At 37.7% G+C, this 25,033-nt stretch overlaps 3 protein-coding genes across 5 annotated transcripts; 1 reads left to right on the top strand and 2 right to left on the bottom strand.

Annotated features, from left to right (window-relative positions):
• Window positions 1-2: 2 nt before the first annotated feature.
• Window positions 3-18,247, top strand: LOC149027764 (Pentatricopeptide repeat (PPR) superfamily protein). 3 transcript variants are annotated; one of them, XM_089165641.1, is made up of 4 exons: window positions 3-2,569; window positions 2,714-2,981; window positions 3,068-3,176; window positions 17,643-18,247. In XM_089165641.1, the coding sequence occupies exon 1, from the start codon at window positions 156-158 to the stop codon at window positions 2,259-2,261; it is 2,106 nt and encodes a 701-aa protein (XP_089021767.1). In that variant the 5' UTR covers window positions 3-155; the 3' UTR covers window positions 2,262-2,569; window positions 2,714-2,981; window positions 3,068-3,176; window positions 17,643-18,247. The 3 variants fall into 3 exon arrangements, with proteins under 3 accessions (XP_089021767.1, XP_089021750.1, XP_089021759.1); XM_089165624.1 differs by having other exon boundaries at window positions 2,688-2,981; XM_089165633.1 differs by lacking the exon at window positions 17,643-18,247 and adding an exon at window positions 10,450-14,537 and having other exon boundaries at window positions 2,688-2,981.
• A 186-nt stretch (window positions 18,248-18,433) lies between these two features.
• LOC149027763 (homeobox prospero protein) lies at window positions 18,434-19,519 on the bottom strand. Its single transcript, XM_089165653.1, has 2 exons — window positions 19,311-19,519; window positions 18,434-18,983 (listed from the first exon to the last, which is right to left on the bottom strand). Exon 2 carries the CDS (start codon window positions 18,966-18,968, stop codon window positions 18,522-18,524), a length of 447 nt encoding a protein of 148 aa, XP_089021779.1. The 5' UTR covers window positions 18,969-18,983; window positions 19,311-19,519; the 3' UTR covers window positions 18,434-18,521.
• Window positions 19,520-21,211: 1,692 nt separating this feature from the next.
• Window positions 21,212-23,597, bottom strand: LOC149027762 (protein NRT1/ PTR FAMILY 8.1-like). Its single transcript, XM_089165593.1, has 3 exons — window positions 23,276-23,597; window positions 22,948-23,165; window positions 21,212-22,658 (listed from the first exon to the last, which is right to left on the bottom strand). Exons 1-3 carry the CDS (start codon window positions 23,478-23,480, stop codon window positions 21,276-21,278), a joined length of 1,806 nt encoding a protein of 601 aa, XP_089021719.1. The 5' UTR covers window positions 23,481-23,597; the 3' UTR covers window positions 21,212-21,275.
• Between the last annotated feature and the right edge of the window lie 1,436 nt (window positions 23,598-25,033).

Raw genomic sequence — 25,033 nt, 5'->3', positions numbered from 1 at the left:
AGATGGGTTCGTGAAAATTGGATCGTGTACAGCAGCTTCGAACAGTTCAGCAGGGAAAAAATAGAAAAACCAAGCAGCTCAGTTTCTCAAACCCCTGCTATGATCAAGAACACGGATTTGAAGAAGAGCAGGTAAGATTTCCACAGAAATGAGAAATGAAATTCTACGAAGCCCCTTTCCCCCCTGGTTGTATTTCCAAAACTCTCTCACCAAAAGAGGTTTTGAAGCTCCTAAAGGCGGAGAAAGACACTCTATCTGCTCTCTCCCTCTTCGATTCACTGTCTCAAAACCCTGCTTACTCCCTCACCTCCCATGTCTTCCATTATATCATTCGACGCCTGGCCGCTTCGAAACTCGTTCCTCAGGTGACTCGGCTTATCGACCTCATCCAAGCTCAGCAATGCAAATGCTCGGAAGATGTTGCCTTGTCGGTCATCAAGGTTTACTCGGAGAACTCGATGCCGGATAAAGCTTTAGCAGTCTTCCACCGGATGGACAAGATCTTCGGGTGCCAACCGGGGATTCGATCTTACAATTCTCTTCTTAATGCTTTCGTTAGGTCCAACCAGTGGGACTATGCTGAGAAATTCTTTCGGTATTTCGAAGCCACAGGGGTTTCTCCCAATTTACAGACCTGCAATGTCCTCATCAAGATTTTCTGCAAGAAAAATCGGCTTGACAAGGCCAGGTGCTTGTTGGATTCGATGCAAACTCAAGGCTTCGATCCTGACGTCGTCAGTTATGGCACCGTCATAGGTGGTCTTACGAAGTCCGGAAAATTATCGGATGCATTGGAACTGTTCGAGGAAATGTTTGACAGGGGTGTTTCCCCTGATGTTGTATGTTATAATATTCTGATCGATGGGTTCTTCAAGATAGGGAATTTTGTCAAGGCCATGGAGATTTGGGAAAGGTTATTAAGAGCGTCTCCCGTTTATCCTAGTGTTGTCACTTACAATATTATGCTTAATGGTTTGTGTAAGTGTGGCAAGTTTGATGAGAGTTTAAAGATATGGCAAAGGATGACTATGAATGGGCGTATCCCTGATTCCTTTACTTACAGCACTTTGATACATGGGTTATCTGAGTCAGGGAATGTCGATGGGGCGTTGAAGATTTATACTACTATGAATGAAGTTGGGGCAGCCGCTGATGTGGTTTCATGTAATGCGTTGCTTCATGGGCTTTGTCGATCGGGTAATATCGATGAGTCACTTCGGTTGTGGGAATCAATGAGAAGTAGGGGTTGCATTAACATTGTTAGCTACAACATTTTCATTAGAGGTTTGTTTAAGAATCGAAAAGTGGATGATGCCATCTCGATTTGGGAATCTTTGCCAGAGAATGGTTGCATCCCAGAAGCAATAACTTATGGGGTTTTAATTCATGGCTTGTGTGAAAATGGATACCTGAATCGGGCACTGCAGATACTGAAAGATGCTGAAGATGCAAGGGCAGATCTGGATGTGTTTGCCTACTCCTCGTTGGTTAATGGTCTATCCAGAGAAAATAGACTGGATGAAGCTGTGTGTATAACTGGTCGAATGGTTAAAAATGGCTACAAACTGGATTCTGAAACTTATAATGCACTGATTAATGGTTTTACTCAAGCTTGTAGATTTACTGATGCTTTACAAACCTTTCAGAAAATGGTTGGCAGTGGTTGCGTTCCTACCCTTGTTACGTATAATACTCTCATATACAGTCTGTGTAGGGCAGAAAGATATGATGAGGTTTTTACTCTTGTGAAAGACATGCTGGCAAAAGGTTTTGAACCAGACATGATCACGTATAGCTCTTTGATGAATGGCCTCTGTCGTGACAATAAGACGAAAGAGGCTCTTGTGTTGTGGGGTGAAGTGCTTGATAAGGGCTTCAAGCCTGATATTATCATGCACAATATTTTAATTCATGGGCTTTGTTCTGTGGGTAGAGTAGAAGAAGCTCTGCAGGTACAGTCAGACATGAAACATAGAAAATGCACCCCAAATCTCGTGACATATAACACACTCATGGATGGGCTGTACAAGGCAGAAGACTCTGAAAAAGCATCAAAGATTTGGGATCAAATTTTAAAAGATGGGATGCAGCCTGATATCATTTCTTACAATATATCGTTCCATGGTCTCTGTTCTTGCAATAAAATATGTGATGCTTTGAAGTTGTTGGATGATGCCTTGGCCAAGGGAGTACTTCCAACTAAAGTCACTTGGAACATACTTGTGAGAGCGATTCTCCATAATGGCACTTGTTCAACCTGACCTGATGGAAAAAGCACAATGTGTTGAAGGCAAGCCTCTTTGTTGGACAGGTCGTGATTTGACTTGCCCCATATTACTGAAACTCATTTTGCTAAAGGTTTCAGCTTCTCAAGAATTCATATGTACTTGCTCCACATTAGATTTCTTTTGTTCCCAGAGCAACCAATACTTGGCTGAGTAATCCCTGTGGCCCTGAAACTAAGATCTGCCAGTACTTGGGCCTCATTGAGGTTTACTTTTGGAGGATCATCTATATGCTTGCCCAGGATCAATACCTTGCATGGTGGTTCTCTGCTATAGTTCCCTTGGTAATGTCACTAAGGTCTAGTCTGCCTTTATTTGTTCATGATTATACCTGAAAAAGTGTGCGGTTGGTTTTCCTCCATCTGGTAGACACTTATAATTTTTCTTTTGGATGTTTGACAGTGATGAATTTATTTGATGTTTGCTAGACTGATTGGTACCATCGCCCTTGCTTGAGTCCTTTTGCAATTTGGAAGACCTTTGCTGCACTGCGATGCCATATTTGGGAATCTTGTAGTGGTACGGATGGTTGTTGTGGCAGTTCAAACTCATGTCCCGGTTAAGCAGGTTTTGATGCCTTGTAGGACTCAGAAGTAGGAGGTTCACCATATAGGGTGGATAAGGGCTCTATGGTGTTGAGGTTGATCTTGACTGTGTGATGGATTAGGCCAAGAATGGCCATGCAATGGGAAGAAGGTATGAAACAAGTGATTGGATACCCTATACCTGACGTTTATGAGGAAGACTACATATCTTAACCATAACCTTTATCTCTTCTGCAGTTTGCCAAGGGCTGGGAATTGCAAGATGCTGCTTGATTCTAAAGCTTCAGGATGTGCATGGCAGTATTGAGAATGTGACATAACAGGATTTTTGTTCAAAAGAATTGAGGTATGAATGTTAACTTCCAATTCTCACATTCTTTTTTTTTTTTTTAGGCAAAGGTAAACTACTTCTTGTCATAAGCATTAATCAAATCGTATTGTGCTGAAATGAGTTGAGTAAGAAGTAAACTTTCTTTTCCATTTCTCATTTTATATGTGGACTGCTTAGCCACACAGTGCTGAGGTACGAGCCTCAATTAAATCAGGGTGTTTGATACTATATTTCAGCTGGACAAAGGAAATATAAAGCCCTTGGGGAAATATAGGTGAGTAAAGCAGTAAAAGCTAAGTGCGATATGGTAACCGTGATGCAGATCAGTACTCAACTAAATTCAAAAACAAAAGTAGATCTAGGATCCTACTAACATACTGGATCCAACAAAAGAAATCCTTCTCAAGTTGGGACTTCTAACTAGATTAGGATTCTTTCATAATGTAACAAAAACTTACTCAAATAACAAAATAAAGATAGACTTGGACTCCTAACAAAGTTAGGTTGGCTTAGGGGTGCCAAAAATTACCAAAATGCCCCTATGCTGGCTGAAATTCCCTGGGTTACTGGCAGGGCCGCATGGTACTGGTAACCTCCCTGGGCCTTCTTTTGGTGGTCAAGGATCCGGCTCACATCAGAAAGTGCCCAGGAGGTTTAATTGAAGCTTACTTTTAATTCTTGAAGATCTCCTCCAAAATTCAAGTTCATGATCAAGATCAAGATTCAATCTTTATTCAAGTTTCTAGATACAACAAAGATTTCCTCCCTGTAAGTGTAATCCATTCCTTGATTGTTCCAAAACCAAAATCCTGATCCATTTCCCCAGTTTCTTGACAAACTAACCAGTATCCACCTGACAACATCCCAACTGTCTCCAAATCAATACCCAATCATCTCCAGCCATCATCTTTAAATGAATACACTACCCTCTCTTGCCAGGAGAACCCAAAGCAAGAAGTAGCGGGAATACAGATCTTACCGACCCTCTCAATCCTTATTTCCCAATTATCCCAAGGAAATCCTGAGTTTGACGATTCAAATCTGCCTGTTCATTAAAGATCCAGGAAGAATTGGCTTCTGGTTGACTTCCTATCAATCTACTACTACATCAGTTCCACTTAAAATGCAGCGTGGTATCTCTTGAATACTGCAATCTTGCCTTGATTTCCAACTCCCAAACAGATGGACTGTCCTTTAATTTAGTAGCCACATATAAAGAGAGACATTGATTAGAATAGAAAATGTCATTTGGCTCTGTTTGTTTCTGTTGAAAAGGGGAAGCAGAAAATGGGGACATAGGAATTTCCATCCCAGAGATTCTTTCGCTGAAAATGAACATAAGGAAGTCTTCATATAATCTTACATAAATGATTGGCATTAGTATGAGAACCGGAAATAGAAAAGAATTGTACCTCATATAATACTCTGTACTTTTAAGGTCTCCTTTCTTCTTGTCAGTGTCACAGAAGTAACTGATTAGTATTAACTAAGCATCGGATGTTGTAACCTGATTTTTGGTAGTTACATATTGCCGAAATCAATCTCAAAGATGCAAAAGCAAACTGGCTTCATGTATCAAACCCAAGAAATGAGAATTTGCATGGGTTTATTAATGATGCCATATTCAGCCGTAGCTGTTTCATTGTAGAAGTAACTGATTAGTATTAACTAAGCATCGGATGTTGTAACCTGATTTTTGGTAGTTACATATTGCCGAAATCAATCTCAAAGATGCAAAAGCAAACTGGCTTCATGTATCAAACCCAAGAAATGAGAATTTGCTTGGGTTTATTAATGATGCTATATTCAGCAGTAGCTGTTTCATTGTAATTTTTTTTTGGAGAAACAACTAAAATAGATTAATAAGCTCGTACAACAGCTTACCTTTCTGAGAAGAAGGGGATGTTGAACATGCAACAAAGACAACCACAATAATCACCTGATGGACAATAGTTGCTATGAGTTGCTTGTCATGGAATGATTTTTTGTCGGGAGTGGAAGACTTTCTATTGTAAAGAATATCTTGTACAGTAGTTACCATGTTTATGTAATGGAACTATCGGTTATAACAAATATTTTGGAAAGTAATTGCCATGACTTTTGGTTGTAATGAATATTTTGTTTATGTGGTATTTGTAATTTTAACAAATACTAATTTTGGAAGTTGGAACAAATCCTAATCTCACTTACTTGTGAATGATATTTACTTGTAGCTATTCTTTTAAATGATGTTTAACAAATTTGATTATTACAAGTAGTTGATTATTTAGGTTGAACATTAATGTTAACAACGCAAATAGGATTTTTTATATTGTTTTTCTCAGTTGAAGATTAATATTTTCTTCAAGTAAGACTTAAACATATAGAATTAAAAGTTGAAACAAACTTCAGATCTGGGAAATGTTGTTTTTCTAATTGGCACCCACACATGCTGTGATTAAATTCAGTTTTATCAAATGCAGGTCTTAAAAATCTTTGAATAACACATTCAACTAACATATTTAAAATTGTTGTGATTGTTGTGGAATGGCTTATGGATCAATGATCTCAAGCCCTCTATTTATAATTAAGCGGAAAATACATTATTACAAGGAATAGAATTCTACATGAATACAAACTCTAATTTAACTCCTATACAAATTCTAATTGAACTCCTAGTAGAATCCAACACTCCCCCTCAAGTTGAGGCATAGATATTAGTCATGCCCAACTTGCCTACAATAAGAAGGAAATCTCTTTCTTTCAAACCCTTAGTGAAAACATCTGCTACTTGGTCTCCAGATCTTACAAAAGGCATGTAGATAAGCCCTTGTTCCAACGTTCCTTTGACAAAAAACCTATTAATTTCAATGTGCTTAGTTTGATCATATTGCACCGGATTATTAGCAATACTAATAGCGGCCTTGTTGTCACAATATAAGATCATAGAGTTTGGAACTTGGACTCCAATATCTTGCAGCAAGCCTTTCAACCATAGTAGCTCACAAACTCCACGAACCATAGCTCTATATTTAGCTTCGGTACTAGATAAAGCTACCACATTCTGTTTCTTACTTCTCCAAGTAACTAGATTATTTCCAACAAAGGTACAGTAACCTAAAATTGACTTCCTGTCTGGAGATCCAGCCTAGTCTGAATCAGTATATGCTTCTACTTTTAGATTATCCGTGGGTGACAAAAGTATTCATTTTCCAGGAGTTCCCTTCAAATACTGTAGTATTCTGGTAACAACCTTCATATGAGCTAAATATGGATCATGCATGAATTGGCTCACTATCCCTACAGCATAAGCGATGTCTGGCCTAGTGTGGGACAAATAAATAAGCTTCCCTACCAGCCTTTGGTATCTTCCTTTGTCCATTGGCCCTCTTTTTCTTTAAGTTTAGCTCCAGCTTTAATATAGGTATCAACTGCTTTACACCCCAACATTTCCACTTCTGATAATAGATATAGGACATACTTTCTTTGGGATAGGAATCCTTAAGAAATACTATAACTTCCCTAAATCTTTAATTTCAAACTCTCTGCCAAGAAAGTCCTTCAACTTTTGAATTTCTTCACCATCATTCCCTGACAATATCGTTTACATAGACAATGAGAAGTGTGATGTTAGTACTTGACTTCTTGACAAATAGTGTATGCTCATCATTGCTTTGCTTGTACCCAATAGAAGTCATTGCCTTCAGGAGGCGTCCAAACCAGCATTTAGGAGACTGTTTTAACCCATAAATTGACCTCTTCAACCGACAAACTTTCCCTGCAATATTGTCATCGGAGAAACCATGTGGGATTTAGACTTCTTCTGCTAACTCCCCATGTAAGAAGGCATTCTTTGCATCTAATTGGTGCAAGTTCCAGTCTTTGTTCACAGCTACAGACAACAGAACTCGACAATGTTTAGTTTCACAACAGGGGCAAATGTCTCCTGATAATCAATCCCATAGGTCTGGGTAAACCCCTTTGTAAATAGTCTAGCTTTCAACTTGTTTATTGATCCATCAATATTTTGTTTAACCACAAATACCCATTTGTAGCCCACTGGTTTTTTTTCCGGAGGAAGTGCAGCCAGCTCCCAAATGTCATTTTTCTTCATTGCCTGCATTTCCTCTACCATAGCTGCCTTCCATCTTTTATCAGCATAGGTTTCCTGCCAATTTTGAGGAACATATACATATGACAGAGAGGATATAAAAGCATGTTAGGAGTCAGACAAAGAGTTATAAGAAACATATTTAGCTATGGGATGTTGAGTACAAGATCTGACCCCTTTTCTAACAGTAATAGGAAGATCAGAAGAAGATACTTTAAGGGGAACAGTATAATCTTTCTGAAGCAGGAAATTGAAGTGGTAACGTATCACCTGTCTCCATCTGCTTTAGCCTGTTGTAATTCTTCATCTGATAAGTTTGCACCTCCTTATTCTGGTCAATATGGTTTTGAAAGACCCCAACAATGTGTCTCACAGGAGTGGTTTCCCCCTGGCTAGGTTAGTCACATGGTTCAGAAAACGAAAGGGAAGGATTAGAGACCTCAGTTATCCTGGCCGAAGTCTCCCCTGTTTAGGAAACTCTTCTGGGACTCTTAAGTTATGTTGGTGTGTGATAAGAAGATCTAGAGTCGGAAAGAACACCTCTCCTCTAGGACTCTCCCCCTGGAGAGGTGTATAGTAAGGGCAAGAATCATTAAAAATTACATCCATGGATACAATGGTTTTCCTGGAAGGAGGATGATAACATTTGTATCCTTTCTGAGTAGCAGAATACCCAAAAAATATGCAGCGTAGGCTGCGGGGAGCCAGCTTACTCTGGTGGGCTGTGATTCTGGCATAACACACGTATCCAAACACCTTTGGGGGAATAACAGAAGAAGAGGCTTCCTGAAGAATCTCATTAGGACATTTAAAACCAAGTATCCTACTCGGGCATCCTATTTATAAGGTAAGAAGCAATGGGTATAGCATCACTCCAATATTGGTCAGGTACATTCATAGCAATCATAATAGAACGGGCTATCTCTAAGAGATGCCGATTCTTCCTTTCAGCAACCCCATCTTGGGCAGCCGTATCAACGCAATTAATCTGGTGTATTATGCCAGAGTCAGAGAGATATCTTTGAAATTCACCATCAGTATACTATGTGCCATTGTCATTGCGAAGGATCTTCACAGTGGCATTGAACTGAGTTTTAATCATATTATGAAAATCACGAAAACATAAAAAAACCTCATTGTTTTGTTTTAAAAGATAAATCCATGTAGAACGAGAGTGACAATCAATAAAAGTAACAAAGTACCTATGACCAGTAATAGACATGTCGGCAAAGACCCCAAACATCAATATGAATTAACATAAAATGAATAGTTTTTCTATTATGAAGAGAAGGTAAATAAGTAGAATGAGTCTGCTTCACAAAAATGCAGGCTTCACAAAAAAAATCATCCTCATTACAAGAAGAAATTAAATCAGGAAATATTTTCTTAAGAGTTCCTAGAGGGGGGTGACCTAGCCTATGGTGCCACTGATGAAGGTTTGATATTACCGAATAGACCTGATTAGAAGATGTAGTTAGAGCAAAAGTAGATCCTTCAATCGGCTCGAGCAAATAAAGTCCATTGTCTAGTTTACCATGTCCAATCTCCTTCCCCGTGATCAGATCCTGGAAGACATAGTAAGATGGGAAAATTTTCACTTTACAATTCAAGTCATGTGTAAGATTACTGATAGAGAGCAAGTTAGTAGAGAAAGAGGGAACATGTAAAACTTTAGACAAAGAAAGGGATGGAGAATTTTGAATGGTCCCTTTTCCAGCAATGGAAGAATAGGAGCCATTAGCAATTCGAACTTTATCCTTTCCAGAGGTTGGAGAATATTGTAAGAAAAAAGGGGATAAACCTGTCATATGATATGTGGCTCCTGTATCAATAATCCAAGGAATAGAAACTGAAGAAACTTGGAAGCTTGTAAAAGTTTTACTTGAAGTAGCAAGGTAGGAGTTGGTTTGGTTAGTAGAGGAAGCAGTGGTAGAGGCTGTACCGGCAGTAGAAGATTGCAGAATACGTCGCAAAGTATCTAACTCCTCCTGTGAAAGACCAACGTCTGCCTAGGGTTTTGTGGAAACTGTCTCAGAAATATGAGCTTTCGGTTTTCCTCTTTTTTGCTCAAAATCAGCAGGCTTCTCATGGAGTTTCCAATAATTGGCTTTGGTATGATATGGTTTGTGACATTGCTCACACTTGACAATCTCCTTAGCCGGATCAGATTTAGTGCGAACAGACTGTAAGGCTGATTTCTCCACAATAGTAACATGAAACATGGTTAATTCCCGGCTTTTCTCACATTGAACAAGTGCATAAGACTGTTCTAGTATACTTGCACTCTGATCTGATCATACTCCACATTCAAACCTGCTAAGAAGTCACATATCCGAATCTTATCAACGTGTTTCCTATAAGTAGTCACATCATCTGGATTAAGTGGGGTGATAATCCCCATAATGATTCAACTCCTGCCAAAGAGAGCGCAACTCAACATAATATTGGGCCATAGTCAGTTCCTTTTGGGTAGTCTCTTGAAGCTTCTTTTGTAGCTTATAAACTTGTGCATCATTCCTCAATTGTTCATAGGTTTCAGTAGTAGCCTTTCAGATTTGGGCTGCAGTATCAAGTAATAGGTAACCCCGGGCAATATTTGGATGCATGGAATTCAAAAGGAATGACGTAATAAAAGAGTTATTTGATATCCATTTATCCTGTAAAATACCTGCGGTAGTAGGTTTGATAGTGGTGCCAGTAATGTGTCCAACTAGTCCTCTTCTAGCAATAGTTAGGTAAGCATATCGAGACCAGATCAAATAATTTGTGGTATCAAATCTTATCGAAAGAGGATGAAAAGTGGGATAATGTTCGAATCCAGTGTGAGCAGTAGTACCATAAGTGCTTGCCATGTTGACAGGATTGTCTGCAATTCTTCAGTCTTCACCCCTTCAAAGTAACTGAAATGTCGCAGAATGCAACAGTCAAACCACCTAAAAAAGGTTATAAATACCCCCTCTTTTTTTTTTAAAGAAAAATTACAAATAAGCCCCTAAAAATTGCAAAATTTCAATAAGGTCCCTAAAAATACGCAAAAATTGCACATAAGCCCCTATACTAAGTAAATTTGCAAATAGGTCCCTAAAAACTATAAAATTACGATTAAGTCCCTAAAATAATACAAATTTACCAATTAAACCCCTCAAGCATCGGTTTTAGATTTAGGTAAAAAACTCACTGTTTGCTTTCTTTCTTCAGTTCTTCTCTCGATGGCGCAGGATTTCTTTCTTCAGTTCTTCTCTCGATGGCGCAGGATTTCTTTCTTCAGTTCTTCTCTCGATGGCGCAGGATTTCTTTCTTCAGTTCTTCTCTCAATGGCGCAGGAAGCAGCGATGATAGTAGCACCAGTAGCAGCGACGATAGTAGAGGCTGTAACAGCAGGGTTCATGACGATAGTAGCGGCAGTAGTGGTGGTGGTAGCAGTAGGGTTCCTCTTTTGTTCTTCTTTCCCTCCTTTTTCTTGTTTTTGTAGTGGCAGATTTCTGTCCAAAACTGAAGAATCGATAGGTGCAGAAAATTTTTAAATTTGAATTTATGTGATAGTTGTAGAAAAAAAGAGGAATTTGAATTTTTGTGATAGTAGCAGAAAATTCCTGCGATGGTTGTAGAAAAAAATTCTGCAATTGTTGCATAAGAAAGAGAACTCTACGATGGTTTTACGGTTGCAGAAAATTCTGGAACTGCGATGGTTGCAAAAATTTCTCAACTGCGATGGGTTTTACAGTAGTAGAAGAAAGAGAAAATCTGGAAAAATCTGTGATGGGTTTTGCAAAAGGAAAAAAGAATTGAAGAAGATCAATCAGGTTGCAGAAAATTCTGCAATTGCGATGGGTTTTACGGTAGCAGAAGAAAGAGAAAATCTGCGAAAAATTTGCGATGGGTTTTGCTCTGATGCCATGTTGTGATTGTTGTGGAATGGCTTATGGATCAATGATCTTAAGCCCTCTATTTATAGTTAAGTGGAAAGTACACTATTACAAGGAATAGAATTCTACATGAATACAAACTCTAATTTAACTCCAATACAAACTCTAATTGAACTCCTAGTAGAATCCAACAAAAATCTTTGAATAGCAAGTTCAGCTGACACCTTTATCATACTCTAATTGTATAGGAGGGGAAAGCGTTTCTTTTTCTTTTCCTGCAACTGCATGACTTCTTTATTAAATGATGTTAGTTTTTATAGTTGCACCTTAAAGAAGGATTGGGAACAAATATTTTATTGCAACGTTGAACCAACTACATCATTACAATCCTTGATTATATTGAACCAACTACATCATGACAACAATTTTAATTACACTATGTGATCCGAATAACCAACCACAACTACCTAATGGGACTATGCACTATCATATAATATTATAACACTTACTATAACCAAACCTATGACTACATTCTTTGTTAAGACTTATTCATTCTTCAATAAGGCATCTTTGTTTGCTAATTAAATCAGGTGGGGAAAATAACCATATTGGACCCACTTGTAGTGGGGTGGGAGAAATAGGAAAAAGAATTTTGTGGAAAAGTTGCAAATGTGGTTCCCACTTTTATTTTATCCTTTACTTCCCACCAAGTCCCACTAAATATGTGGGATTTTTAAAAGAGGTCGATTGGAAAAAGTTGGATGCCACGTTAACAGAAGGAAGCTTGTTTGCCCACTTTCCGACCCCATTGAGCCAACAAACCATGCTTTAGGATTTCATAGAAAAGTTTAAACTTTTTCACCCCTTTTTTCCCACACTACTTCAAAGTCTTCAAACAAATGATGCCTAAGTCTACATCATTTTTCAATTGTTTCACTCTTTTCTTTAGAGTTTTTCTTCATGTATACTAGTGGAAAGCGCAATATTGGGTGTGTTTTGCTTGTCCAATTGGATCACACCACTTGAAGAACCTACATCCACGAAGAAAGCTTTCACAGGTTTGATACTGCCTATTAAGATGTTGGGGTGATTATGAAATCTTCACTAGTGCTCTCTTCCCACACTTACACTTTGTATTGATAAACTTTATATAGCTACCCCAACTGTCATTTACGCTGAAACTTGACATCTTATAAAATGCATATAACAAACAAGAAATAGCGTTGGGAATTGGGAAGGTGATTGTGGGTGTGTAACCTCCCCCTACCTTGCTGGTGCACACACTCACCCCACCCCAACTTACCCTAACCTTGCTACGCACACCCATAGTCGCCCTCTCGTTCTCAGTCTTTTTTGTTATATGTATTTTATAGGATGTCAAGTTCTAGTGTAAATGACAGTTGGGGTTACCATCACTATGTGCAAGTGTGGGAAGAGAGCACCATTGAAGATTTCAAAATCACCTCAACATCCTAATAGGTTTTATCAGACCTATGAAAGCCTCCTTCGTGGGTGTGGGTTAGAATAGGGTGAAACAGTTGGAGAATGATGTAGCCATCCCAAAGAATGATGTAGTCTTATTGAAGAATGATGTAACCTTATTGAAGAATGTAGTTATAGTGTTTGTTATAATATTAGGTGGTAGTGCATGGTCCCATTAGATAGTTGGGGTTGGCTATTTGATCATATATTCTAATTAAAATTGTTGTGATGATGTAGTTGGTTCAATGTTGTAATGAAATATTTGTTCCTAATTCTTCTTTAAGGTGTAGTTACAAAAACTAACATAATTTAATGAAGAAGTCTTGCGGTTGCAGAAATATTAACAGAACAAGGTTCATAGAAACCCAAATTTAACCAAAAAAGATAAACCTTTGTTGACTTGGGTTACTTTGAATAAAATGTAGTATTATGAAATGCAGGTCTTAAAATGGTGATGTTCATCCTAGGTAAAAGTCAATAGTCTCAATCACTTTCTCAAACTTCAGGACTATTAACGGCATTGCAGCCTGAAATCGTAGCCTATGGAAACACATTTGCAGCTCATGGAATGTTTGTGAGGTTTATTGCTGGGCTTGGAGGTTTATTGCTGGGCTTGCTTAATGGCCTGCCAATCTGGCTGTTGCAAATTGGATCATCACATCTCTTTCATTGTCATATTTCATTGTCACCCTGAATAGTTTTTGAAAGCAAATGTAGTCTTTAGTTGCACCACTATAGAATCATCAAACCCAACTTGCAATCATTAGTACTACCAATTTCAGCCTCCACTTTAGTCCCCAATCTCGAGCTTCAATAAAGATAACAATATCTAGTAATCTGGGATCTCTTTGTAATGTGAAATTGAATTTAGGATATCAGAAATATATATGAATATTGAGAGACAAAATTGTAAAACACAGAGAAGGAGAAAAAAATAATAATAAAATAAAGTTTCTAAACATAAAACACTGAACTTGGTTTGGCTATATGATCAATTAATGGCTATCTGATAAATGGAGAAAAAGAAATACTTTCCGCTCCTATATAATAAGAGTATGATAGAGTATGATAAATATGTTAGCTGAACTTGTTATTCAAAGATTTTAAATATGTTAGTTGAACTTGTTATTCAATGATTTTTAGTAAAATTAAAGATGAGAATATGTAATAGTAAGTGCACCATGTAAAGTAGTTTAGTATCCATGTTTTTATTTTTCAAAAAGGATGCTTAACAGAGGTATTAGAAACTAAGAGACAGAGCACCCACAAACTAAGAAAGCGAAATTATTTTACCTATGGCTGAACATCACCAATTTAAGACCTACATCTGATAAGATTGAATTTAACCATAATAATGAAGTTAGTCACAGTATGTGTGGGTGCTCAGTTAGAAAAACAACCTTTCCCAAATCTGAAGTTTGGTTCAGCTTTCAATTCTTTATGTTTAAGTTTTGGTTGACTAAAATATTAATCTTCAATTGAGAAAAACAATATAAAAAATCATTTTTGTGCTGTTAACATTAATTTCAACCTAGATAATCAACTATTTGTAATAATCAAATTTGTTAATCATTTTAAAGAATAGCTACAAGTAAATATCATTCACAAGCAAGTGAGATTAGGATTTGTTCTGTCTTCCAAAATTAGTATTTGTTAAAATTACAAGTACCACATAAACAATATATTCATTACAACCAAAAGTCATGGCAACTGCTGTCCATAATATTCTTTATAACCGAAAGTCTTCCACCCCTAATAAGAAATTGTTTCATTACAAACCTAAGCATGACAACTACTGTCCAAAATATACTTTACAATAGAAAGTCTTCCACTCCCAACAAAAAATCATTCCATTACAAGCAACTCATGCCGACTATTGTCCATCTTGTGGTTGTCTTTGTTGCATGTTGAACCTCGCCTACATGTGGTGTCTTGCTTTTCCTGATCATTCAATTCACTATTTCTTTTCTTTTCTTTTTTTTTTTTTTTGGGGGGGGGGGGTCAAAATTCACTATTTCTTATGTACTTGAAATAAAACTTTTATTGATTGAAAAATTTTGTTTTAACCAAGTGATTTTATTTTATATTTCTATTGTAACCAAAATTGGTGAAAATAAATTTATTTTCTTTCACTTTTTTGAACAAGAAAATAGGGACATAAGAATTTTCATTCCAGTGTCTCTTCATTAAGGATGACACAAAGGAAGCATTAGAAAGGGACCAGCTTTTCATGCTCAAAACAGTAAAAAATAAATAAATAACAGAAGGGAAAATCTTTCCCTATTCTGTATTACTTCTGCAATTTTCAATGAAGTAGCAAAGGCCCTGTCATTTTTTCTTGGGCTTGAGAAGTCTTCATAGTAGTATGCAAATGTAAAGGAAAAGTGGAAGAGATGTACCTCACTTAGAAGGAGAATACACTGTACTTAAAATTCTTTTCTTCTACTCAGTGTTACACTGTTACAGAGGAAACTGCCCAGTGTTCACTGTACATCATAACATGTCTTGTCTTAATTTTTGGTAGCTTACATACTGCTGAAATCAAATCATGAAGATCAAAAGTGCAATTGTGTCAAACCCAGAACTGGGAATTACTTGGGCTTATATATGATATACCCATGATTATTTCATTGTAAAGAAAATCTTGGAGAAACGACTAAAATAGATAAATGAAAGATCTTGCTGTTATATTATGCTTCTTGTGATCATTCAATACTTTGTTCTTTACTTTCTTGAAGTAAACTTTTTCGGAAAGAAAACATTGTTTATAACTGAAGAATTTTTTTTTGGTGGGGCGGGGGTGGAGGGGGTGATTTTACTAGTTTGACACGTTTTGTAAAATAGACATCTTTCAATGGGGGTAAAAGGTTGTTTTTTCACATATATATTTAATAAACGTGTGGGACAGTGATGACTCCTGAGAATGGCATTGATAGACACTACCACTAATGAAATGAGTATATACTTGTAAGGGCAGAATGGGCACCATTGAATGTATGGTTAGTGGAATAGTGGTTAGGACATGTGGGAGCAGCTGGTTGGCTTTGTTTGGGGGGGGGGGAGGGAATGGTTGGGCAAGGAGGAGTAATTCTGAGTAGGAAGGAAGAAGAGAGAGAGAGGGATCAGTTTTTGGAAGTCTTGAGAAAAAAGTGGGCCGTCAGGTTTCTGCCGGAGTTGGGAGGACTTACACTCTAGCTTTCTACTCTTACACTCCAGCTTTCTGCAGTTGTGAGTTCTATAATTTCCATTTTCAATTTCCAGATTTATGTAATTGTTCTGTTTGCTTGAATTTTTGGGTTCCTATTAGGCATGATAACAATTACAATTATAAATTATTTTCAGAACCTGTTTTACCCTTGATTTAAAGAACTTTTAGGAGTAACTACTGTTGACTCCTAACTTCCATTCACCACTTTAATTATGAACTGATGCACCCTTTAATGTTCTATTTTACACCTTTTTATCATTCGTTTTTTCTGGGATGAGGAGTTGGTGGCTGTTTACTTGTTTGGATACTTTTGTGTGAGAAACTTTAGTGTATCATCAAATCCACCAATCTGGGCTCATAGGTGATTTTGCTGGATTTGGCTTCACATGTCAACAAATTTTCTTCTTGGTGTTAAATAATTTGTGATCTTGCTTCTTTCTTTTTATTTTTATATTTATTGTTATTGTTTTTAGAGCAAATTGCACTGGCACCCCAAAATGGAGGCCTTAAAGCACTGACACCCCACTTTATGTTTAAATAAGCACAAATACCCAAAAATTGGATTTTCATTGGATATATTTGTCCAATTTGTCACTGAAAATCTTTCAGACACTATTTATTATAGGGATATTTTTTAAAATAAATAGTGATTTAACTGTTTTCAATGATAAATTTGATAAATATATCCAACGAAAATCCAATTTTGGGGTCTCTGTGCTTTTTAAACATAAAGTGGGGTATTAGTGCTTTAAAGCCTTCATTTTGGGGTGCCAGTGCAATTTGCTCTTGTTTTTATATTATATTATATTTTGGGTATAATACAACCTTTTCTTTTCTTTTGTGGTAGAATTATACCTCCTTTTCCTATGAAGGAAAATATTGTCGAATCACATGTATGCTTGAAATATGAGCATAACAAACGAACCTTTTGATGTTCATTTCAATTTTATATCCCCCGTTTGAAAGAACTTTTGCCAGTAAGGCAAGGGACAATGGAAAGAAGTTATCATGTTCTGAACACGCCTATAGAGGTGTCATTTGTACACCCCCTTTATGTAGTATCCAAATATTTCAATAGAAAAGAAAGGTTTTCTGAAAAAACATTTTTTTAGCTAATGAGACCAGGGATTACTTTAGAATAGCCAATGTAGCTGGGAATCAAATGATATGGGAGATTGGGCGCAATACCCATATGGTAATATACAGACACTTCTTGGGCCTTCTTTTTTTTTTCCTGTTTAGTTTTTAATTTACAGTGAAAGAAATTAACTGGTGGTTTTCCAATCTTCATGGTTCCTTTTGTTCAGAATAGTTTGTATCTTCAGTTAGCTTTACTGTTTTATTTTGCTTTTAACATTCAGACCTTGTACACGGAAACAGGTAGAGCATGCATATGTTAAGTGAGTAGTTTTATTGAATTCTTAAACTACGTAGGCTACTTGGGAGAATGTTCTCTTCATAGGCACATTCTAATGCTGCTTTGGCTGTTGCCTTTTTTTGTGGGGTGGGGGAGTTTACACTTGTATGTGAAAACTTCAATTCCCTATATTAAATCCCGAGCTTTGAAACTTTCACACTTATTATTGTGGCAAACTTATCTAATAGTTATCGTCATTGTCCCACTTTTAAAGCTCGACGCTCCACTGAGCTATATTGCTACTGCTGTTTATGTAGCTTCAATGATCCGACGTTGTTGCAGATCTTCTAGCTGAAAGGCCCACTCATTGGCTACTGGAGTTTTGTAATTCTTGCTTTGGTTTTGCCTTGTGAATAAATTTGTTGTTTACCAACAAAAGAAATGTTCCAAAATCATGTCTCTTTCTTGTTGCTTGCAGGTTTGTTTGGGATTTCATTACTACTATTCCGTTAGTAGTGAAATACCTCTCGTCCACTGAGGATGTCTTCTTGATCTTTGATTTCAGAGGTGAGGACCGTCTGGTTATGTTACTGTTTGTTTTGTGAGGCGAAGATAAACTGGAGAATTATCAATTATTAGAGGTCGTCGTGAGGTGATTCATGTCGTATCATCTTGCGGGGAGTAACTTGAAGGTGTTGGAAGATCCTACGTTTGCGGATAACCAAGATTGAACTTTGTTTGGCTTAACCTTCACTTTGTAGGGGTGGGATGGGCTTCAACGCTTGATGGTTTATAGGCTAAATAATACTCTGTTTCTGTTTCTGATACGTTATTTTTAATGTACTCGAATTTTGCAGTTTAATGTCATATACAATTTATAGGCTAAATGGCACCCTGTTTCTGTTTCTTTTCGGTATTTCAAATTGGAATCAGCGGGGACCCATACAAGCCATGGGCGAGGGGGAAGTACCAGTATATGATATCTCAGGTATCTACTATCTAAATTTAGGTCGTGAAAGCCTAATTATTTTTCCTTTTTAGGTAATTCATTTCGACGCAAATCACAAGTACCCAATCAGGCCATTAAATTGGAGGGAATGCATTCTTTCATTCACTCTAAATCCATCAGCTTGACAATATGTCTCTTCGCTCAAATTCCAAGCTAAAGCTATTTGAGCACTCAAACATTCAAAAGAAACTGAAGAGAGCGAAAGTATGTGCGTAGGAAGTGAGAAACAGGAGTTTTTGTACTTTTGGCAATCGATATAGTAGTACTTTGAACACCCAGAAAAGGAATAGAAGATCGCTTCATTATGATTTTGCAAGGCAGAGATGGGACGAGACGAGACGATCATCATCACTCGAGGTCAAAACCTTTCCCTTGGAGTTCCGATATGACCTCGTTCCTCATCCTCAGCCATAGCTTCTGTGATTCTTGCTCCAACTTCTTCGACTGTAACTTCTTCTGGAAATTATCGGAGTCCAAGTCAGACTCGATCAGGCCTTTGGGACCGATGGTGGTACCCATGGTGCCCCCACTAGCAATGAACTGCTCCACAGCCTCCTCGTCACCTGGATATGGAAACCTTCGACGCTCGTAGAGGTTGGCCATCTCTGTCTCTTCCTTTGGCCTGGGCTTGAGCGTCCACCAACCCAGTGGCGATGTCTCGTTATACCACCAAGCCACACCAAACAGTGCGTACGTTGAGAGCAAGGCTTTGCCTATCTGCTTCCAGAAGTAGTGATCCTCCTTTCCTAGCCCTATTTTCTTCAGGAATTTCTGGGTACCCGTTAATTTCACCATGGAGGAAAAAAATCTCTGCAATCACAACATGTTTCTCAGTGAGGCATTTCGTCGAACAGATGGTACTGCAATACTATAAGAACAGACGATATGCTATAAAAACAGCTCATTAATTGTAGATAACGTATACTATTCTATCCAAAAGAAGGAGGCGGCAAGGCAGATAAAGAAATCATGATGAATGCCGCTAATAGCAACAAATTGGTTCTCATTTTTCCCCAAGACGAAGGACAGTATGGGAAGACGGTGATGGAATTGCTGTGGCCCAAACGATAACGAAGGCGATCCTATATTAATAAACCTTAATCGCATTACAAGAGGAAGAATTGCAGTTTGGTATACCTGGATACAGGAGATCGAGAGCGAGAATTACAGATTCAGCAAACAGAGACTTCTGGTCCAACGTGGGTTCCTCCCTCCCGTGCGATAACCTCGAAAATTCGCGATATTTTTCTCTCTGGAACTCTCCAACAAAGAATGGTTCTCAAGAAGGGAATCACATCATGTTTTACAAAAGTTTCACCAAGTCCAATCTTGAACCACTTCGCTTTTTTTGGAATCATAAGAACGACCCGAAATAAAATAAAATAAAATAAAAAAGAAAAAGAACGACCACGGTTTTTCTTAAACCATGCCGACCGTAATTAATGCTAATTGGATCGGGTTGGGTAGGGATGATCCATTTTATTCTCTATTATAGAAGTGAGTTGGGTTTGAATTTGATTTAGGCCACTAGGGTTGGGCTAGGGGAGGCCTTGTTCAATTTGACCCATTGACATTCTTTTCATTTTCTTCTTTTTCCCTTTCTTGCATGGTAAAACAAATCGCCGAATTTATGCCGAAATTCACTAAATTTTGGCTGGTTCGGTGGATGGCAAAATTTTTTTACAACAAAACCGAAACCGCCACAACATTTTTTCGCTAAATATCGCTGATATATCCATGAATTTTCAACCTATTTTTCCTAAATTTCTCTCTCATATCCATAGTTCTCTAGACCTTCTCTCTCATATTTCTTGGATTTTTGTCATATTTTCCTTTGATCTTCAACATATAGCAGTAAATCTCGTTTTATTCTTGACCGATATAGCATTGTTTGCGATGATTAAACGAGATTTCACACAGATCTAGGAGCTTTGTAGAGTTTTTTCATCTGAGAAGTAATTATTGTTCTGGAAGACAAATTGACCGAAGCATAGTACTTGGTATTGACATGATATAGATGGTGCCAACACAAATATATACTTAGTTGTATTTGTATACTAGTATTGTATAGTAATGTTTATTGTCTTTGTGCATGTTTAGTTTGCTTTGATTGTTTAAAATAATGCTCTAAAAGTCCAATTTTATTTGTATACTACCAATTTAGGTGAGGTTTTAGACAAAACCAACAATTTCAATATGTTTATTAGCATTAAATTATGTCAAACGCCAAGTTTGAGCCTAAAATGACCTAAAATACCCCCAAAATAGGAGGTCGAAATTTGGGTGGAACTTCGCACCCTTTTTTGGTGTTCTAATCCAGATAAAATGACAAATACATGGAAAAAAACGTACTAGATCCAAAATTTTAATTTTTTTAAAATTTTTTTTGTGAACAAAAGAGGGAATGCAATAGTGGCAATCTTGCACCCCCAACTAAGTAGTGTTCGGACTTTTGAGTTCGACCTATACAAGTATTAATCCTATGAACTACTAATGCAAGCACTAATCCCGTCAGTACTAGAGGTCTAGTATATTCCACAGAAGCCAATAACGATTCTATGCCTAAGTCAAAAAGTACGCACAAAATAGATGAGCAAAAGGAATTAGAACGTGGGATATGAGAACTATCAAACTACATGGAGTGACCTTGAGAGTTGAGACCTCTCAAATATCAATTTCATAATATAGTTTACATCGAAAGCTATTATGATTTCCTTCCATATCATGATACCCAAGGAAATTTCATCGGCTTACAGAATATAAGGCAATGAATAATGCTTACACAAACATTGAGCGAATATGCTTCTCTATTTTAAACAAAAACTGAGCAGCAAAAGATAAATATAAGCCTTTTAACAGAAATGTGGTGCCTAACTAATTGGGTAGAATTCTAAAAATTCAGATTAAGAGATAACTGGTCAATTCAATCTTGGGTAGAAATTGGACACTTTTATTAGAACTATTCACAATCACCTAACTTCCATGGAGTACAAACATCCAAATCCAAAAATAAAAAATAAAAAAATGGAGTAGTGTAATAAAAACAGAAAAAAATGAAACCTAAAACTGCATCGTATGCAGACAACCAATGCATGGACTTCTTCATTGAGACTCAGCTACCTTCTTATAGGTAAACCACTTGGCAATCAAGAGATACACCAGGAAATTGATGACGCTCAGCACAGCCAAGAGCCAGTAGAAGTAGTCGAGGTGACCCCTGTTTAAGTTATCCGGTATCCAACCGAGGCTACCATGCCCAGTGGTCACTTTTGTGATTATAATTACAAGCAAAGTGCTTAAGTAGTTCCCTAAAGCAGTTGTTGTGAGTGATAGAGCTGAACTCAAACTCCTCATAGCATCAGGTGCCTGTTCATAGAAGAATTCTATCTGCCCAACAAAGGTAAAAACCTCTGCACATCCAATGAGGAAGTACTGTGGAATCTGCCAGAAGATAGACATGGGCAGGTACTTGAGATCATAGTAATTATGCTCTCTCACCATATTGAGCCTTGCAACCTCTGTAATTCCTGCAGCCAACATAGCAAAAACAGAGATGACAAGGCCAATTCCCATCCTTTGAAGCTGGGTGAAGCCATTTTTGTGGCCAGTATACTTTCTAGCAAGTGGAATGATGATTTTGTCATAGAATGGTACCCAGAAGATCACACTGATTGTATCGAATATGGAAAGTGAAGCTGAAGGAATCACGAAACTGGGACCAATGTGTGGATCCATGGTGTTTCCTTGTAATACAAACATGGTGCTCATCTGGCTGTAGACGGCCGAAAACACAATGCCACTAGCCCATACTGGGAGTAGCCGTATGATGGACTTGAGCTCCTCCACTTGGGTGACTGTGCAGAGTCCCCATGGGCTCACCGAGCTTTTGGCATGGCTCTGTACAGTCTCCACAGCAGCCTTGTCAAAGAAAGTCATTGCTTTAGTGTGATCAAGTTTACGGCTTCCTTGGATTGCTGACTCAGGGTCTGCAGTCTCAAAAAGTAGGGACTCATCTGAAGGAACTTTTACATTGATTTTCCTGAAGGATGCAACGATAACCTGCAAAATTCTTGTCAAGGGGCTCCCTCCAGGCCTCTGATGGCGGTACAAAGGGGTAGCTATAAAGAAACTAATCACTGCAATAGCCATGGCAACAGCTGGGATACCAAAACCCCATCCCCAGCCAACGTTCATTTGTATCCACACCAATACTGAGGAAGCAATGAGAGCACCAATATTGATTGAGAAATAAAAGAAATTAAAGAAGGAGCTCTTCTGTTTCTTCTCGTCCTCATCAGTGTCATCAAACTGATCTGCTCCAAAGGAGGAAACACATGGTTTGATTCCACCAGTCCCAAGAGCAATGAGGTAAATTGCCAGAAAGAAGACTGCAACTTGAGGCTGTGTAGGGTGGCAAACACCATCGTGGTTGCAAGATGGCTTTAATCCAGGTAAAGCTGCAGACATTGTTAACAATGACATCCCCTGAAGCCAAGCAAAATCATGTCAATATTTTCAGTCAGTTATAGATGATCAATGAGAAATAGATGTCACTATATCAAACAATGGTGAGTTATAAAACCAACCATACAAAGCTTTCAAATTAACCAAGAATTCAACCGCATGGCTCTCACCAAACAGTCGAGACTACTCAGTCCTGAAGGGCTTAAAAGTACTCATGCCTGCTGGTGAGACTGAGCATTGTATCTTAGTTCATGTTGACTTCCTGCATATCCAAATCACATGATAGATTTGTGTTCAAATAAATCCTTACCAAGAAATACGCGATAGAAAAAATGGCAATTGTCCAATATCTTCCCAGATAAGAATCAGCTAGAAAGGCTCCAAGCAGTGGTGTAACATAACAGGTTCCTGACCAATTTGTGACAGTATTTGATGCAGCAACATTTCCTTTATTTAGACGAATCTGAACATAGTTCACCAGATTAGTGCTCATGCCATAGTATGCCAACCTTTCACAACATTCGTTCCCTGTGACAGAAGTATGAAGTATTAAAGATGTCAGAGTAATCAGATGTCCAAATTCGATAAAAGAACTGCAAATTAGGATACCATGACAGCAGGTGGGTAGAAAACCATACCAAGGATGAAATAACAAGCCTTCCATCTTCCAGTTTCCTTCTTAATACATGGATTTTTATGGCTGTCTATTGTTCCATCTCCTGTATAGATTTTGTCTACTTCCATCGTTTTGGTTGTTTCACAGCTGATGTATCTGGTCCACTGTTTTGTGTGTTTTGGAGTAATTCTTTCCTGCTGCAACCTACAAACTTCCATGATGCCCATTGATCAGTAGAATGATGCATGGTGCATAAATACCGAGAGTGCATATGCCCATCTTCCAAGAACTAATTTACCATTGAGGTTTAAGATCATTAAAATTATTCAGGCGATTATCTGTAATATTTCATTCAACCACTTTAACAAACATGTTAAGACATAAAACTAGGAAGTGAAACATCAATGACAAGGGATGAGCAACTGGCAAAAGTGATCCAAATGTTTGGTCGCTCTTTATTTTGTTGATAAATCAACATTGGGTTTCCCGGTTTCATGAGAAGCTAAAACATCCAAAACTACTGTTCCTAGCAGAAGTAAGGGATTAACCTTGAAGATCCACCATATTACCACAAATGGCATAAGAAAGTTAGAGGTCCATAACTATTTATCCCAGAACAATCAATACCCAAATATCATTGAGTCTTCAAAAGATTACATACGGAAGAATGTACAGAAGCTGATATGCTGTCAAAAACTGATGCCAATGATGATGAGATTCAAAAACTCTTCCAAAACAAGGAGGGTTTAAAAGATAAAAGAAGGCATAACATTGTATATGGTCTAAATAGCAAAACTATGTACAAGGTTGTTGACTCAAAGCCAGTTTTCTACATTACTTTAAAAATACAGATTTCAAAGAGAATACTGAAGAGTCCATGTATCTACTACAAAAGATGCGGAAGAAGAAGCCCATTTAAAATTTCTTTGCTTTTACCTTTTCTAGTCTAGATTTGTTTATAATCCAAAAAGCGGAGAAAATTACAGGAATCTAACAGAGTAAAAAAGGGAAAGAGTAAGACAACAATGTTGCTTCAGACGACACCAAAACTGGGACGAGGGTTGCAAAGTCCAGAGTCTTTCTGAACACAAATCTTCTTGTTCTACAGAGAGATATGAATCCTACAATTAACGTAATCAGTGGGCAAGTGATTTCTTGGAATGAAACCCGAGAAACCTTGATGGATTCCAATACAATGAGAGAACCCACTGCAGCTAGAAACAAAATAAACCAGAAGAAAGACATATCATGTGTGATCGCAAGTGTTTTTGGAGGAAGAGAGAATACCTTTAAGAATTACGAGACCATTAGACGAACAGTCGAAGAGGAAGGTTCTTCTTATCGCCTGAATCACAGAGGAAACTAGGGAAAATGAATAACAACTTAAATAGGAATCTGGCTATCAGCCAGAGTCACTTTCCGTTAAGGATTTTAACCCCCAATCGCTATTTCCGGTAAACGGTCTGGTAGAAGTTTGCCACCGGCACGGATCGAACCGGCTCATGATTGGCTTATTGATGGTTGATACGAAAACAAACTCTTCTCTGATTCTTCTACGAATCCTATATGGATTTGAAGATGATTTTCTAATTTTAGGATCTCTGATTTATTCGAGTCGATCAGTTAAATATTAAAGAATCCCTGTTTCCGCCGTTTCGATATACCTCCATGATCTGAAATATCAATAATTTCCCGCCTTTCGTTGATCAACTGAAAACCTATTCTTGAATCTTCTGTAACAGAAACCTCTCTTGGCTCCTGCAATGATTCTGAAGAAGCC

The sequence above is a fragment of the Hakea prostrata genome, chromosome 1 (assembly GCF_041222555.1).
Source record: "Hakea prostrata isolate BN-2017 chromosome 1, UWA_Hpros_2, whole genome shotgun sequence".
NCBI classification, from domain to species: domain Eukaryota; kingdom Viridiplantae; phylum Streptophyta; class Magnoliopsida; order Proteales; family Proteaceae; genus Hakea; species Hakea prostrata.
This window is presented reverse-complemented; position numbering and strand designations above follow the sequence as displayed.

Excerpts from the sequence above, each read along its gene's own strand:
- LOC149027762 (XM_089165593.1), bottom strand. The coding sequence starts at position 23,480 with ATGGGCATCATGGAAGTTTGTAGGTTGCAGCAGGAAAGAATTACTCCA. Across the intron at positions 23,166-23,275 it reads GGCTTGTTATTTCATCCTTG|GGAACGAATGTTGTGAAAGG; the intron begins GTATGGTTTTCT and ends CTTCTGTCACAG. Across the intron at positions 22,659-22,947 it reads TTTCTATCGCGTATTTCTTG|GGGATGTCATTGTTAACAAT; the intron begins GTAAGGATTTAT and ends GCTTGGCTTCAG.
- LOC149027764 (XM_089165641.1), top strand. The coding sequence starts at position 156 with ATGAAATTCTACGAAGCCCCTTTCCCCCCTGGTTGTATTTCCAAAACT.
- LOC149027763 (XM_089165653.1), bottom strand. The coding sequence starts at position 18,968 with ATGGTGAAATTAACGGGTACCCAGAAATTCCTGAAGAAAATAGGGCTA.